Raw genomic sequence first — 16,265 nt, 5'->3', positions numbered from 1 at the left:
CTCTTGTCTGTGTACGTTCAAGAAATGCCAGTGTGTATTATTCACCGATGTAAGTGAGGATGGAAACCATCGAGTCAGTTCCCGCTTGGTTGCTGGCCAAGCAGCCATAAACACCTTCATCCATCTTCTCTATGTTTCTTATTGATAGCGTGCCATCACCTGTCATTCTGTGTCTGAACAAAATTATGTTTTGCATCTTAACCAAGAGCAAATAAAATGTGAAACACTTTCAAAAGAATAGTGAATTTACCTGCTTGATGCCATAATAAACATGCCGTTGTGTGTCCAAGCCAGGAAGGGTGGCGGGTAGCCACTGGCTGAGCATCTGATCTTGACTTCCTCTCCTGATGTAAACGTCTGGTTCCGAGGCTCCACGGAGACACGAGGCATCTCTAAAGGGAAAGTGACATTCCAGATTTATATAATATAGTTTACTTGTCAAAAAGCAGCGCAGTGTTCTACGGCATCTACTGTAGTTCAGGCACTCATAAATTGAATCAACGTGAAAAGTTGCTCCAACTAAGAAGGTTATGAGTTGTCGTCAGTCCTGGTTAACTGTGCAATTTTCAGAGAGGAGCCACTTGATTCATGATGTGTCCCTCAACACTTTAAGGGTGTTTTCCGCTATAACTGTCAAATTGAGTCACCGAACTCCACTTCTAGAAAGTTCAGCGTGGGGAAACGGCTTCCAGCATAAATCACAATTTCAGTGTGCATCAATGATATAATAATGTGATTTGTTCCTGCTACAACGCTTGACGCAGCACAGCATGAAGCTCTACTGTATACACCAGAATGTCAGATGTAAGTACATGGATTCTCATGCAGACAAACGAGACCATCCTCTTGTTTGTCTCTTTGGATGGATAAAGTCACCCTGTCCACAGATGGCAAGAACACTTGGAGTAAAGACCTTTTTTGTTTAACCCAAATTTGCAGCATTATAGCTTGAAAACATACTTTCTTACCAAGCTTCCACTCTTAAGTCATGTTCACACCCACTCCCTGCCTTTCTTCTGTCAATTTCATCACATAAGATTCCTTATTTTGTTCCTTAAATCATTCGTTACACCTACAGAACATAAACTACAATGGCTGTTGTTTTTGGTACGTATAATGCATAGTTGGAGAGCCATTATATTTTCTCTTTTGTGATCAACTTCCACATACTGGTTAGCAATGGAAAAAACAAAACCCATCCATTTTTTTAAGACTACTTTTACTGTTCAAGGTCATGAAAGTTTCTGGATTGTATCCCAACCGACTTTAGAGCAGGCGTGTCCAATTCCAATCCTCGAGGGCCCCGAGCCACAATGCTTCAGACGCGTCCCTCCTCCAACGCACCTGATTCAATTATAACTTGATAACGATCCTGATCATTTGAATCAGGTATGTTGTGGGAGGGAGACATCGAAAACATGTTGGATAGGGGCCCTCGAGGACAAGGTTGGACACCCCACCTCGGGGGAAAAGTCAAAATATGGACCGCTTCGAAGAATGAAGGGGAATTGATCAGCTGCATACAAGTCATCTGTGTTTTATTGTATGTATCAATCTAATAAAACATGCATATTAATGAGCATTTGCATGAAAGTATGTAAGATTATAGCTGTCGGCTCATCTCAGTTTCTACTCCCTTGGCAGACTGATGAAACATTTCAAGCATAAACATTAAAAATAGGCTAAGAAAAATCAAGACATACACAATCCAAGTACCTCAGTTCTCATTTAAGTTTGCTACTGCCCTCTGTCATTGTCTGCACTTTCATACCTCTAGACACATTTTGCAATTATCAATAAGGAATTGAAATACTCATTTTGGCACACTGATTACAGAGAGTCACACAATGGTTTTCAACTCGTTTTCGTTTACAAGCTTGCACCGTCGGCTGATATTTGCAGTGTCATATTTATGAATATAACATCCAAACCGTGTGCCCTCATTGAATATGGTAAATAATGGTACTCTATTGGCAAGAGTGCTGTGATGTTCCTGACGTCAGTATCATCTGCATCATTACTGGAGTTATTAGAAAGTATTTTCTTCTCAAAGCCAGAGGAATCAGAGGCAAAATAGGGAAAGAGCAAACAAAATGATGCTCAAATCATTTGAGCCTTAGTCTTGGTAAGTATCAATTACGTTAATATCCTCGAAGGTTTTATTGTTGGATTCAAAGGAGCAACAATGTTTAACAACATGAACATGACGATGACGATATCTATGTCACGTTTTACATGGTGGTGGAGTAGGATCCCAAAAAGCAGGGAGGCAGGGAGGACTGACCAAAATGTATTGAACAAAAATACACACAGGAGTACAATGGAAAAACACTAAGTCAAAGTGCTCAAACAAATGCCTGGAAATCACAAGGAAGCCAAAGTATCAAAATAAACCCGTGCCATTAAAACAAAATGTGACAGGAGCTGAGCACACAGTCACATACTCACAACTCACAATGACCCAACAAAGACTGACAGAACTCACGGAACTAAATACCATCAAAGTGACGAGACAACAAGAAACATCTGGACAAGACACAAAGGGTTGACTTGAGGGAGCTCATTGGTTCAACACAAGGGACAGGTGGTGACAAAAAGGGCATATGAGGAAACAAAACCAAACATAACCAGACAGAAACATATCTATCTATCTATCTATCTATCTATCTATCTATCTATCTATCTATCTATCTATCTATCTATCTATCTATCTTATTATGCTCATCAGGATGCGCTGAAGCCTGTCCCAAAAGTGAAAAAAAATGCATTATAGACACGGAATGAATACTTTTCATAAAATGTACTTCATGGATTATCCACTAGGGGCACACAGTTTTGATCAGCGTAGAAAACAACATTGTTTTTCTCAGAGAAGAAAACAGAAGTCTCGGAATGTCACTGAAACAGACCCAACACATCAGACGGTATCAATGCGCCAAGGCTTCTTTTTACCAAAACAAAGGAAAGACATGATATTTTGGTTATTTATACCAGAGTACGGTAGAAAGTTAATGGTGCGGCCCACTTGACATATACTGAGTCCGTATGTGGCCCACAATGTGAAATGAATTTGACACCCGTCATATATATATATATATATATATATGTCATATATATAAACAAAGAACCATTCACACTCACATTCACACCTTTGGACAATTTACAATCTTCAATGAACCTAACGTGTGGATATGGAATATGGCCAAAGCCAGAGGTGTCCGTTAACAACCTACGCACAGGGGGAACATATGAAATCCACTCAGGAAGTCCAGAGCCCCGATTCAAACCCTCAACCTCCGAAATGTCAGGCGGGTGTGGTAACCAAATGCACTGTGCCACCCAGTAGTATATACAGGTATGTATGTAATATAAATAACGCAACTTCAACATTAAGTCCATCTTCAGTCCCAGACCAAGAAAAAAAGTCTTTGGCACATGGCATCACATATGCATTTTCAACCTACTCTCAAGTCAACTACATTCTGTCAAAGTGTTGCGGGTGATCAGGCATGAGTCTCTTCAAAGAGATGCAAATGGCTATGATAGCCAAGACAGGGGTAATTACAATCTCCTCGTAGCTTGCTGACAGCTGAGAGAGGGAGTGAAAGAAAAGACATATACACACATGCGCGCACACACACACACACACACACACACACACACACACACACACACACACACACACACACACACACACACACACACACACACACACACACACACGCACTCACACACACACACACAAAAATAGGTCTGAATCTTAGTTTAAAAAAGAAAACTAAAGAAAAGAGACAATGTCATATAAAGTCATGCAGAAAAAGGCATGGTGGAATAAAGTAATAAAGGCTAGGTATCAAAACCTGGCTCAAACTGTCGAAGGAGGAATTTTGGTAGCACCAGATGGCCTGTGAATTAGCTTCTCTTGCGACTGGCGGTTGTCTAACAAAGTCAACGCAGTAGAGCGTGCAAATACTGTACTTGTTTCTCTCGCTTGTTCTTTCTTGGCCTCCTGACTCTCTGTAATGGGATTTGGCTTTATTAATGCTAAAATTCACTCCTGATTCTTGAATTGTGAAAAACATAACACACTCAAGGTGTAATATCCTTAATTTGGATTAGCCTCAGAAGACATAAGTGCTTTCACATGCCCAATAAAGCATTAGGGGGAATTATAGTGAACCAAAGAAGGAATTAGGGCAGATAGACACAGCATAGGATCACATATCAAAACAATGATAACAAAACAAACACCAAGATTGCCCCTCTGTGGGACAGAGTGTAAGGGCTTACGGCCCGCAACGCCAGGCAAAGGTGTGAAGAACTGCCTTTGTTTTGTGAATGGGGCCATTACTGATGCACCACAGGGGGACGTGTGAGGAAGACACTACAAAGGGACACCATCTGCAACATTAGGGAGGACCAAAACCTCTGGGTCCGCCAGTAAGGTTGGGCTTGCAAAGTTTTGTGATGTCAGACAGTGTAAATCGCACGGGCAAATATCCATTCCATGTGTTGCTAATAATATCAGGGATGGCGTTAAATTGCTCAGGTGTGTTTGAATCTGGATTCTTACTCACACTAAGACATTGGATAAGTCTTTGACTTTAAACTCCCATCTTTGTGGGAGCAGTTTTGAATCGTTGACAATAAAAATCAATCACTCACTCAGATAACATGATTGATCACCAATGACTGAATGTGTTTGGGAATACCAATTAAATGTGCAGGCCCTCCTCAGTTTCCCTAAGCACAAATCAACATTCATAAACACTTGGTTTGATGAATTTGGTGGTATACTTGATCGTCTTGAACTCAACATTGTCATAAATCTTCTGGATGAACGAGAATAGAAACTGTGAGCCAGGCTCTCTTGTCCAATACCAGATACCTAGATAAATAAATACATCTACGCAGCAAATAAAATAAAACAATAACAAAAAGCACAAGCACAATGTCATTGAAAAACAGCGGATCAGACAAGGATGGATGAAGAAAATGGACATCGGTGTAAAAACACACTCCTTACCTTGCACAACAAGGTTGACTCGCTCGGCTGTCATCCCTCCTTCATTGACAGCAATACACTCATACCAGCCGGAGTGATCCGCCGTCACAGAAGATACTTGAAGTGAAAGATTAGTCAAGACGCGAATCCGAGGGTCCAGACGGGCATCAAGACCCTCTCTCAACCAAGTTAGGTTGAAGCCGACTGTGCTGATAACATGGCAGGTGAGGACAGCTCGGGATCCGGGCGAAACTGTTACGTTGCCTTCAACTGTGACAGCGGGAGGAGGCTCTGCATAAAGAGGACATCAGAATAGTATCTTGTCAAGATGCCACCTCGACGCCTCTCTGGTGAGGTGTTCTGGGAGGAGGCCCTGGGGATGACCCAGGAAACACTGGAGAGACTGTCTCCCAGCTGGTTTGGCAACACCTCATGACACCCCAGGAAGAGCTGAGCAAAGTGGCTAGGGAGAGGAAAGTCTGGGCTTCCGTGCTGAAGCTGCTGCCCCCGCAACCCGAACTCAGATAAGCGGAAGGGAATGAATGAATGAATGAATGAATGAATGAATGAGGTTTTGTGGTTTCTGAATATTGTTATCTGGAAATAACCAAGAAAATATCCTTATGGAAGAGAAGTAAATTGTGCTCAAATATGTGCTGACCTGATACATCCAGGAAGGTGCGAGCTCGTCCTGTCCCAGCGCTGTTAATAGCAATGCATTCATAGTAGCCTTCATCCTTTGAAGTTACCACTTCTATTTCCCATGATGCCGTGTCAGACTCTCTGGAATGAAATACGTTTCAGAGGTTTAGGACATCCGGCGGTACTGTACATTGTATTGAAGTATGTTGTCAGTAAGCTGCATGATAATTGTGTAGCGTGAAATCGTTTTTTTCTTCCTGTTTTTAGTAACAATAACGGTTTTATGTCATTGACAGTTTCCCTGCTAACCTGAATAATTGATCCATTCCGAGACGCCTTCCATCATTGCTGAACCGTAGTGTGAAGGGAATCAGGCTTTCCACTTGACATCTTACACCCCCTTTCCGGAGATAATAACCATGGGTAATTGCTGGCATCAATACTTTCGGAGCATCTAATAAGAGATACATCAGAAAGCAAAGTTCATCTCTCAACGTTCATATTGCCAATGTACGGTATGTACAACTTGCATCACTGACCTGGTATAATACTTGAGAAGGACACACTGGAGACTCTCTGGAAAACGAAACCATCCCGATCAAATCCCGTCACCCGCAGAAAAAAGGCTTCATTTGGTGGAATAAAATGGGTGATGTTCCATAGGCTGTACGGTTGGCGTTCAGGATAGCAACGGATTGGCAGAGTTTTAATAACTCTGCCTGTTATTGCCAAGAGCTCGAGCTGATCAGCTCGAGCAGGTGGAGGAAGCCCAGTTGTGTTCAGCAGGATGTGGGTTGGAATACCTGGAAAGTTAATCGAATTTATATTTCAAGTGTAATGTTGAAAAACTGGCCAAAGGGAAAATAATGGATAAGATAAGATAAGATAAGATATCCTTTATTTGTCCCACAATGGGGAAATTTACAGCCTCCAGCAGCAAGAATGTATGTAGAAAGAAGAAGACAAAAAAAACAACAACAACAAACATCTTTCCATTAAATACAATATGAACACAAATGGATAAATCGCAGTACTATTTACAATTTACCTTCAAATCATTTAATTATTATTATTATCATGATTGTTATTTTTTATTCATCAGCCTGACAGCAGTCGGTAGGAACGAGCGTCGGTATCTCTCCTTCTTGCAGCGCGGGTGTAACAGTCTCTGGCTGAAGGAGCTACCAAGTGCTGTCAGGGCGGGCTGGAGGGGGTGGGAGGGACTGGCCATCATAGCTTTTAGCTTAGTTAGCATCCTTCTGTTGCCCACCTCCTCCAGAGTGTCAAGGGAGCAACCCAGGACAGAAGATGAAAGACAAACAAAGCTCTGTGGACATGAACTAATTGGAAACAATATTTCAACTCACTAACCTTGAACTGGACGACTGATTGTCTTTTTGAAATCCATTGTGGGCTTTCGGGAGAACCCAGCTCGGAAATCTATGCTGCTGAGACCTGAGATTCGAACCGAGTGTCTTCCATCACTAGAAGTCTGCAATTAAAAGAGATGACTTGAAAAATCATAGCTCATTTTCCCTCAACAATGCATGCATCATGAAATGGCGTGACATCTTTCCGGTAAAATCTCACGATGTATAGGCCTTTCCGGTAAGTGTGGCATCAGTGGTTTTGAAGGGGTTCTACTTTAGAGAAATTCTATTTATTGTCATTGTTTTAGCGTATATTCAGTCATTTTTTGTATGCATCTGCTTGTGTGTTGTTGTCATTACATAGAGGGGAGGACAGTACATCGAGCTATCACTGCAGTGTACCTAACCAGATATGGCCGTAAAGGTTCTTCACAGGTTCTGCTTTGATAAGCATTGGAGGCAATGGTTTGTTAACATTCACAGGGATACATTTGTACTTCCAGATATCACCAAACACTGTTCTTGGTGTTTTATTCCCGCCAATGTAATCCAGCCATCCACCCCACATGGGCACCTTATTGTTAACACTTGAAGTCAAAGAGCCATCATTTTGACGTTTCTCCAGTATTGATGTGTTGTTACTCTGTTTACATTGTTTAATGATGTTCTTGGCCTTTTGACTTTCTCTGTGTCTATATGTAAATGTGACTTTCTATATTTATATGTCATATCTCTGTTTGACGTAGTTGCTTGTTACTGTAATAATGGTGTGGCTAATACTACCAGAGACAAATTCCATGTGTGTTTATAGCAGCGTGTTATACCGGAGACAAATTCCTTGTGTGTTCATCAAACTTGGCCAATAAAGATGATTCTGATTCTGATTGTAATTCTGATTAAGAGTGTGCTCCGCTAAAGTTTCCCTAAGGTGGAAGTGCTGCCTGCATACAGTCCATGGGCCTGTGCAGAAAGTTTAACCACAAGCAAGAACATTTTGATTCATGCAAGAATGACGAGCGGCATGGTGGACAACTGGTTAGCACGTCTGTCTCAAAGTGCAGAGGTGCAGGGTGCGATTCCGTCTCCAGCCTTCCTGTGTGGAGTTTGCATGTTCTCTCTGTGCCTGCTTGGATTTTTCCCTACACCAGTTTTCTCCCACATTCGGATTAGAAAATGGATGGATGGATGAATGGATGGATGGATGGATGGAAGAATGACTTGGTTTTAGCCCTGTTTCATTCCTTGTTAGTTGTTTTCGTAGAATAGACGACCACCCATGGGTTTAAGCGACCTTGCTCGTGTTTGACTAGTGTTAAAAGCATTGCTGTGGTGTTAGCCTCCTTGCTAGTTGTTTGCAAATAATTCATGGTGTCTTCCATGAATTATTGTAGACGTGTTTTTCATGCTCTCCAACCTGTCTATTGCCTCCAATCAAGCAATTCTTCAATAGTGTGAATCTAATTGTCTGCATTTGGCTTTTAGTGTCTTTGAACAAAGTGTTTGCAAGCACAAAAATAAATGTAGATAAAGAGAAAAGTACACAGTTCAATATAAGTGCAATACAAATATAGATATAGATATATATAAGCATATATGCAATGTATTGTATTGTCTCATGGACACTGTACGTTTGTATGTTAATATGTCTAATTCTGGTTGGGAACTGCTCTTACTAGAATACAGAAATCAGTCTGTAAATGCTCTGTCCTGATTTCACTGAAAATCTTTGCTTGTAACCATTTTTCAAAGTCGTTGGCGGGGCCTTTTTAAAGACAGACAGAAATGAGAGACCCTTTTTTAGACATGACAAAACAGCCTTTTGTGTGATTGCAAGCGTAGACAAGCCAAAATGATTGGGTCTGCTTGTGTGACGTTCAAACATCTAAGACCCGATCTTATAAAACCTGCCCAATTTGAAAATGATCCAACCGGTCTGACATTCCGAGTTAAATTAGACACACACAAGCACGAAAATCAAAATGCATCTAATGGCTCATACGGTCTTCTTTGATGTCTGGCGCACATGTACACCAAGTAATTGCTGTCAAAGTATAGCTTCGTGAGCGATAACGTAAAACATCTTGGATGTGTCACAGACTTGGCAGTGGGTGCAACCTAACTGTCAGTAGCATTTGCCTGGCGTGAAAGAGAACACATGAAAGTAGTTTACTTCAGTGTGACAAAACTCCATCTCAAAAATGTGCTACTTCACTGCTACGCATGTTAACAAGTGAAGCTGCTAAATCAATCTAATGTCGCTTGGACAATATCGATTATGTGGATTATTTAATTACGAAATGTGCAATTTCGCATTCAGATCAACAACAGTGAATAACCAAACCAAGTGCTAAAAGCTGCAGTGAATGACAATTGCAAATTTTACATAAAATGCAGCTTGGTCAAGACAAGACAACTACTGAGATTTAGGGACAACGAAAATAGCTCATTATTTATGAATTTGTTGGAATATGATGGGTGTTCCAATGTGTCAATACATAGCCAAATCCTGATGTAAAACTAAATCATTTAACTTGAAGAAAATATTTCACCGGAGCACTTGAGTCATTTGGGATGAATCTGAAGTGATGCCACAATCCTTCAGCTCATACGTTTTCCCGTAAATCATGAAAGCACTGACACATAATGACGCTTCGAAGAGTAACTGTCACAGCAGAGAATACATGGCCCCTTCCACAAATCACTCAGGTAAGAAGCCTTGTGATTTCCCAACATCTGGCGTTGACACTGTCCTGTCGAAAAATGTGTGTCCCGTTTGCCATTGCTGTGATAGAAGGGTGTAATGCATTTCAACTTTGCACGGGTGGTGCTAAAGGATGTCTGTAAAAACAAAAAAACATGTGTGTGGGTGTGAGTGTGGGTGTGGGTGTGTGTGTTTCTCTAGCCACCTGGACTGCTTGCAGAGAACATTCCCGTCAAATGAATTGGTTTTCACCGAATCTGACCACAATGATATAATAGTGCAGTAATTCAACTTAAGAACTTTTCTCAAAGTCACAGGTGTCCCTCAAATATGATTTGTGACCTAATTCAAAGGATACACTGAATTGTTTGCTGCAAGACTTGTTTAAACGATAGTTTAGCACTAGAATCTGTTGACTTCATTCATTCACTTTTAAAGGTAAAGAGTAAAGATCAGATCTTATACCTTAATAGACCACAACCCGGACTGCGGGTCTTTGATGTTGACAACTTTGGCAGAGTTGGGAATGTGCAACAACTCAGTCAGACCATCACTCTTACCCACGATCCTCCCTGGAGGCAAAACATGAATCCACACATGCAGCAAACATAAATTAATTTTCAAAGTCTCCTCATGCATGGTTAAATATTGCATACACAGTAAAGTGAAGTGTTTTTTGAATCACATTATTTCTATCTGTCATGCCAAATAAAAAGATGATCTCCTTTTGTGCAATATTACAGACATCCGAAAGTGAGTGACAATTATCCTACCCTGAGGGTTGATAATCTGGATGTCTGGTGTGGGGCCACTGAGGGAAACAGTGACTTCCTTGAGACTGGGGTCAAAGGGGATCTGCCAGGTGTTGCTGACCCCAGTGAAGTGATCAGTGGACAACAGGTGGACCTTTGAGGACTGCACAGCCTCCTCTACCCATTTCAAAACCTGTGACATAAATAATATAACCGTTACTTATTGAGAGTAAATTTGGACATGGCGATGATTCTGATCCATCTCCAATCTGTCTGTCCGGCCATCTTGTTTCAATCACATACGATACTATTCGAGACAATCGCTAATTGCAGTAAACGAGTGTGCTCAATTTTCAATCGATTGCTTCAGGACACGGTTTAAAAACAAACAATTCCACACATTGGTTGAATTAGAGCCATTCATCGCTCATGTCCAATTCTGGTCACAGTCCAAAGCCATGTTGAGTGAATTAAAGTAATTTGTAAAGATTGACACGAACTACATTCCAAACGATGAACTGACCAATTGAACTTTGCATTCCAGTTGCATGAAAAGACCTAAAAAGAAGTTCTGAATTGTCTGACGCTTCACCGCTTCACCATGACTGGGTGGCTTTTTATCACCGTGGCCAAGGCATGTCTTTATGAATCAAAATATTTTCCTCATGACTCAGACAAATTGAAACTTGTACTTAAAAGTTCAGAGGAGTACAGAAAATGCATTCCTGCATTTCTCTTTAGTAACACTTACCTCATTGACCTGTTTCTTGTCCAGATGGAAGACCTGTCCAGAGCTGGTGGAGGCGATTTCCTCATATGCCTTGTAGCCAATGTGAGTCCTGTCATCACAATCCCCTGTCAGTACAAACACGACCTACATACACACGACAGAAAAGTGTCAGTATCAGTCTCAATCATTACATATCTATTGTCAAGAATGTCAGCCAGACCTGGGACTGTTTCTGTTGAATGAGTTGAAGGACATCGTAGGTCAGCTTGTAATCTTTGGACCGGGCATCTGTAAAGACGTAAATGAAGGATCCTGGTACTGAAATCTCCAGAGCAATTTTTATAGCACCGATGCTCATCTCTGGACAGTCACCGCCACCCTGGCAATGAAAATAAAAACGATGTCAATAGCACATTACAAAGTTCGACTTCAATTAATAAAGTGTGCAGAGATACTATATGATGAATCAAAAATACTGAGGCAGGTAAATCAAGCAGCAGAGACCGGGCATGTAGAATACAGTAGTTGAGTTTAAAAAAAATGTGTGTTTCCAAGGACAAACAGTCTGGTCTCCATTCCCTTCCGTACTTGTCGGTTTTGTTGGAGAAGAAACACAACAAATCAACAAATGATCCTTTTGAATGAACCATAATTTGTTGGTGGGAAATACTACTGTCACTGTTATACCTCATTGAGTGCAAGTGGTTCAAATAATGGATGGATGAATTGAATTTGTTTTTATATGATCTATGAATAGAACAATCTTATTAAAACAATAGTGAACTGACCTTTGAGCTAGTTTACGTAGAAAATAAACTTTCCCAACACTGACCACCATCGCATGCCAACACACTCAAAACTGACAGCGTGTCATCAGTTTTCAAAAACATTTCAGATTCCACAGATACCGGTAAGTCATTGGGCAAACTATTTCCCAAAAGCAGCAATCCGTAACATACATTTTCTATTCTACATGTGCTCACTAGGGTGACAAGACATGTCACCCATTCGGCGAAGAATATGGGCTGTTCAAATGACCAAACAGAATGAGGAGACTACTAAATAATTGTATTCATTTATCTTATCTTATCTTATCTTATCTCTGTGTGTGTGTGTGTGTGTGTGTGTGTGTGTGTGTGTGTGTGTGTGTGTGTGTGTGTGTGTGTGTGTGTGTGTGTGTGTAAGACCATCCATCCATTTTCCGAACCGCTTGATCCTCACTAGGGTCGCGGGGGGTGCCGGAGCCTATCCCAGCCCTCTTCGGGCAGTAGGCGGGGGACACCCTGAATCAGTTGCCAGCCAATCGCAGGGCACACAGAGACGAACAACCATCCACGCTCACACTCACACCTAAGGACAATTTAGAGCGTCCAATCAGCCTGCCATGCATGTTTTTCGGAATGTGGGAGGAAACCGGAGCACCCGTAGAACCCACGCAGGCCCAGGCAGAACATGCAAACTCCACACAGGGAGGCCGGAGCTGGAATCAAACCCGGTACCTCTGCACTGTGAAGCCGACGTGCTAACCACTAGACTAGCGGGCCGCTCTCGCTATCTACACACACACACACTGGTATATATATATATATATATATATATATATATATATATATATATATATTAAGGGTGTGGAAAATAATCGATATTAATCGATACATCGATGTGCACGTCCGCGATCCGAGTGCATCGGCTCATTCGCTGGGTACGACGCGATTGACGGGTGAAATCGCGATTCATCACGATGCATTGATGGGTATCGGTGAAATCGCGATTCATCACGATGCATTGATGGGTATCGGTAAAATCCGATTCAATCGCCGTTTTATTCATGTTAAACGTCACATATCTGCCCTTTCCTAGGCGCAATGAATGCACCATCATTGCTTTGCGTTTTGTGTTGAATACGAACGGTAGCCGCGCGTCACATACAGTCCAGTACACAACGAGCGAAACATTATGGAAGTTAGCGCACGCAGCAGCAAGGAAACTACTATATTTAATTTAATGTGGTGCGGTGTGACAATCACACAGGTCGAGGTGATGCGCAAGACTATAGCCTCTCCCCCGACAAGACCCTAGTGTAACCTCCCAGAGGTGCACCACGGTAATGGCAACATGCCAGCTGATCAGCTAGGGATCTCGGAGCAGGAGGGAGCCCCAGAGGTGTTGAGTGCTGGGCCCACGGATGTGGATACGTCCCGATTATTCACCAATCCCTTCCCCAGCTATGGGTCAAACTGGTCCCGCTGCCTTGTGGGTACACTAAATGTGAAAGCCAAAGGGAGAAAAGCCTAACAGAAAATCAACGGGCCAGGTGGGCTGGCCTCCTGAAGCGGACTGCGACAGACTGCAGACCCGGCAGCTCACTGCAACCACACAGCCCTCAGCCGTCTTGGACTCTTTCTTGCCGCTGACTCAAGGGTAGTGAGGTCAAGTCGTGGACTGGGCATTGTTCAGGCCCCTTCCACGTAAAACATCATCGAACACCATTTGCACCCCTCCCCTTCACCCCGCTTCATCACAACATTGACAAAGTCCTGCGGCGACGGGGAAGGTGGGCGACGGGGGCAGGTTATGACAGACTGGAAGCCTTCAGCACACCCCCTGCACGTGGGCGGCTCGGGTCGGCGTCGTTGAGTTGCTGGAAAAATGGGGCAGCGGCGCTCTCCGGTGAGCATCCGAGTGACGAGGCAGCCCTTTTCAGGGTGCGCACTGCCTCCCTCACTCCGAGGAAGGGTCTAGAAAATGTGACCTAGAAAAATGTCTGCCCCAAGACTAAACCCGGGACGGGTAGCCGCACCCGTCGGGAGTCCCCTTTTTAGCGGCTGCAACAACAGGAAAAGTTCACATACCTCTCTCAAGGTAGCAACCTGGAACGTACGTACGCTCCTGGACAACGAAGATCGACCCTCCAGAAAAACCGCACTGGTAGCAGAAGAACTGCGCCGGTATAACATTGACATCGCGGCTCTGAGTGAGACCCGCTTCCATGAGGAAGGCTCTCTGTCGGAGCCTGGAGGTGGCTACACCTTCTTCTGGAAGGGTCTCCCCAATGACAACAGAAGACTATATGGGGTCGGCTTTGCTGTGAAGCAGAGCCTACTAAGATCAATCCCAACGTCTCCAATCGGTGTCTCCGAACGCCTTATGAGATGGCGAATTCCACTGGCCCACGGACGCTTTGTCACCCTCCTTAGTGTATACGCCCCGACCCTCACATCCGACGAGGCTTCCAAGGACGCTTTTTATCTACTGCTGAGCCAACAGCTGAGTAACATCGACTCGAGGGACTCCATCCTCCTACTCGGGGATTTCAACGCCAGAGTTGGCAGAGACTGGATGACCTGGAACAGAGTCATCGGCAAACACGGTATCGGTTCATGCAACCCAAACGGAGAACGCCTACTAACTTTATGCACGGAGCATGAGCTAGCAATAACAAACACCATGTTCCAGCTCCGTGACATGCACAAGACCACCTGGATGCATCCTCGTTCCCGTCACTGGCATCTGCTTGACTATGTCATCGTCGGTCAAGTGGACCGGAAATTTGTCTCCCTCACGCGTGTCATGCGTGGAGCGGAAGCATCCACTGACCATCGGCTGGTTGTGAGCTCACTACGCATCCGCGTCCGTCCACCGGCAAGAAGAACTCCAGCTGTACCAACAATAAACATCAACAAGATCTTCGACCCAGGGTACAGAAACAAGTATCAGGGAGCTATTGCTCAATGGCTCCAACAACGAGACGACAGCAGTGACCCAGCATCAAACGAAGACCAGAGCCTCTCCGAAAGATGGGAGAACACCAGCAAAGGGATCCTCACAACAGCACGAGAGGTTCTTGGCGTAACTAGTCGCAAACATCGCGACTGGTTCTGCGAGAACAACACTTCCATCAAGAATCTCTTAAAGAAGAAAAACGAAGCACACGACCATGCAATGCGTTCGGGTTCCCTGCAGGCATGGAATAATTTCCGCACGCAACGCGCAGAGGCCCAGCGGCAATTAAGAACGCTGGAGAACACCTGGTGGACCTCCTACGCAAATCAGCTACAACAGCACGCCGACGAACATCAGCTTCACCAATTCTATGACGGTCTGAAAGCTGTCTGCGGCCCAATAAAGGGTTCTGTAAGCCCCGTGCGATCAGCCAACGGCGATCAACTACTCACTGACCGCCCTTCTATACTCGCAAGGTGGGCTGAGTACTCTCGGGAACTCTTAAACAGGATCAACCCATCTGATCCCACGATTCTCGACGATATCCCTCCCCTCCCGCAGAGAGAACAACTAAGCACACCACCAACGCTGGAAGAAACAAAATCTGCTCTCCATGGCCTGAAGAACAACAAAGCCTCTGGTCCAGACGGGATTCCTGCCGAGCTATTGAAGTTTGGCGGGCAAGCCCTCCTGGACGATATCCACGGTTTCCTGCGGGAATGTTGGGAGGGGGAAGACGTGCCACAAGCTTGGAAAGATTCTAACATCATCTATATATACAAGCGGAAAGGCGACAAAGCAGCATGCGGAAATAGCAGGGGCATTTCTCTACTGGCAACGGCAGGGAAAGTCCTTGCCCGCATTATGCTCTTCAGACTTCTTTCCACCATAGTCGATGACGTGCTCCCCGAATCACAGTGCGGCTTTCGCAGAGACCGCTGCACTGCAGACATGATCTTCGTCTTGCGCCAGCTACAAGAAAAATGTAGAGAACAACATCGGAACCTCTACATCGCCTTCATAGATCTAGCTAAGGCTTTCGATACAATCTGCAGGGAGCTCCTATGGGGTGTGCTGGGACGCATTGGTTGCCCCCCAAAATTTGTTGCGGTGTTAAAGGCCCTTCACCATGGTATGCAAGGCCGGGTGGTGTGTGGAAGTGAAAAGTCCGACCCTTTCCCAGTGGCTGTGGGGGTCAAACAGGGATGTGTCCTTGCACCCATCCTGTTCAACATCTACCTTGCTGTCATGATGAAACATGTTTACAACAATACCGACCCAATACGAGACGGTATCTCGATCAATTACCGTCTCGATGGCAGCCTTTTTAACCTAAGAAAAT

At 43.8% G+C, this 16,265-nt stretch overlaps 1 protein-coding gene across 2 annotated transcripts in view; it reads right to left on the bottom strand.

The window, feature by feature from the left end:
- Positions 1–16,265, bottom strand: part of hmcn1 (hemicentin 1) — a 100,842-nt gene that overhangs the window by 62,328 nt on the left and 22,249 nt on the right. For both annotated transcript variants that reach the window (XM_052073255.1, XM_052073257.1), the window contains exons 3-13: positions 11,421–11,579; positions 11,222–11,344; positions 10,492–10,663; positions 10,184–10,290; positions 7,019–7,139; positions 6,187–6,450; positions 5,957–6,101; positions 5,667–5,788; positions 5,027–5,296; positions 251–392; positions 46–173 (exon numbers count right to left, since the gene is read on the bottom strand). In XM_052073255.1, coding sequence (XP_051929215.1) covers positions 46–173; positions 251–392; positions 5,027–5,296; positions 5,667–5,788; positions 5,957–6,101; positions 6,187–6,450; positions 7,019–7,139; positions 10,184–10,290; positions 10,492–10,663; positions 11,222–11,344; positions 11,421–11,579 — 1,753 coding nt within the window. The remainder of the gene's footprint in view (positions 1–45; positions 174–250; positions 393–5,026; positions 5,297–5,666; positions 5,789–5,956; positions 6,102–6,186; positions 6,451–7,018; positions 7,140–10,183; positions 10,291–10,491; positions 10,664–11,221; positions 11,345–11,420; positions 11,580–16,265) is intronic.

Source organism: Hippocampus zosterae, chromosome 8 (genome assembly GCF_025434085.1).
Source record: "Hippocampus zosterae strain Florida chromosome 8, ASM2543408v3, whole genome shotgun sequence".
NCBI lineage: Eukaryota > Metazoa > Chordata > Actinopteri > Syngnathiformes > Syngnathidae > Hippocampus > Hippocampus zosterae.
This window is presented reverse-complemented; position numbering and strand designations above follow the sequence as displayed.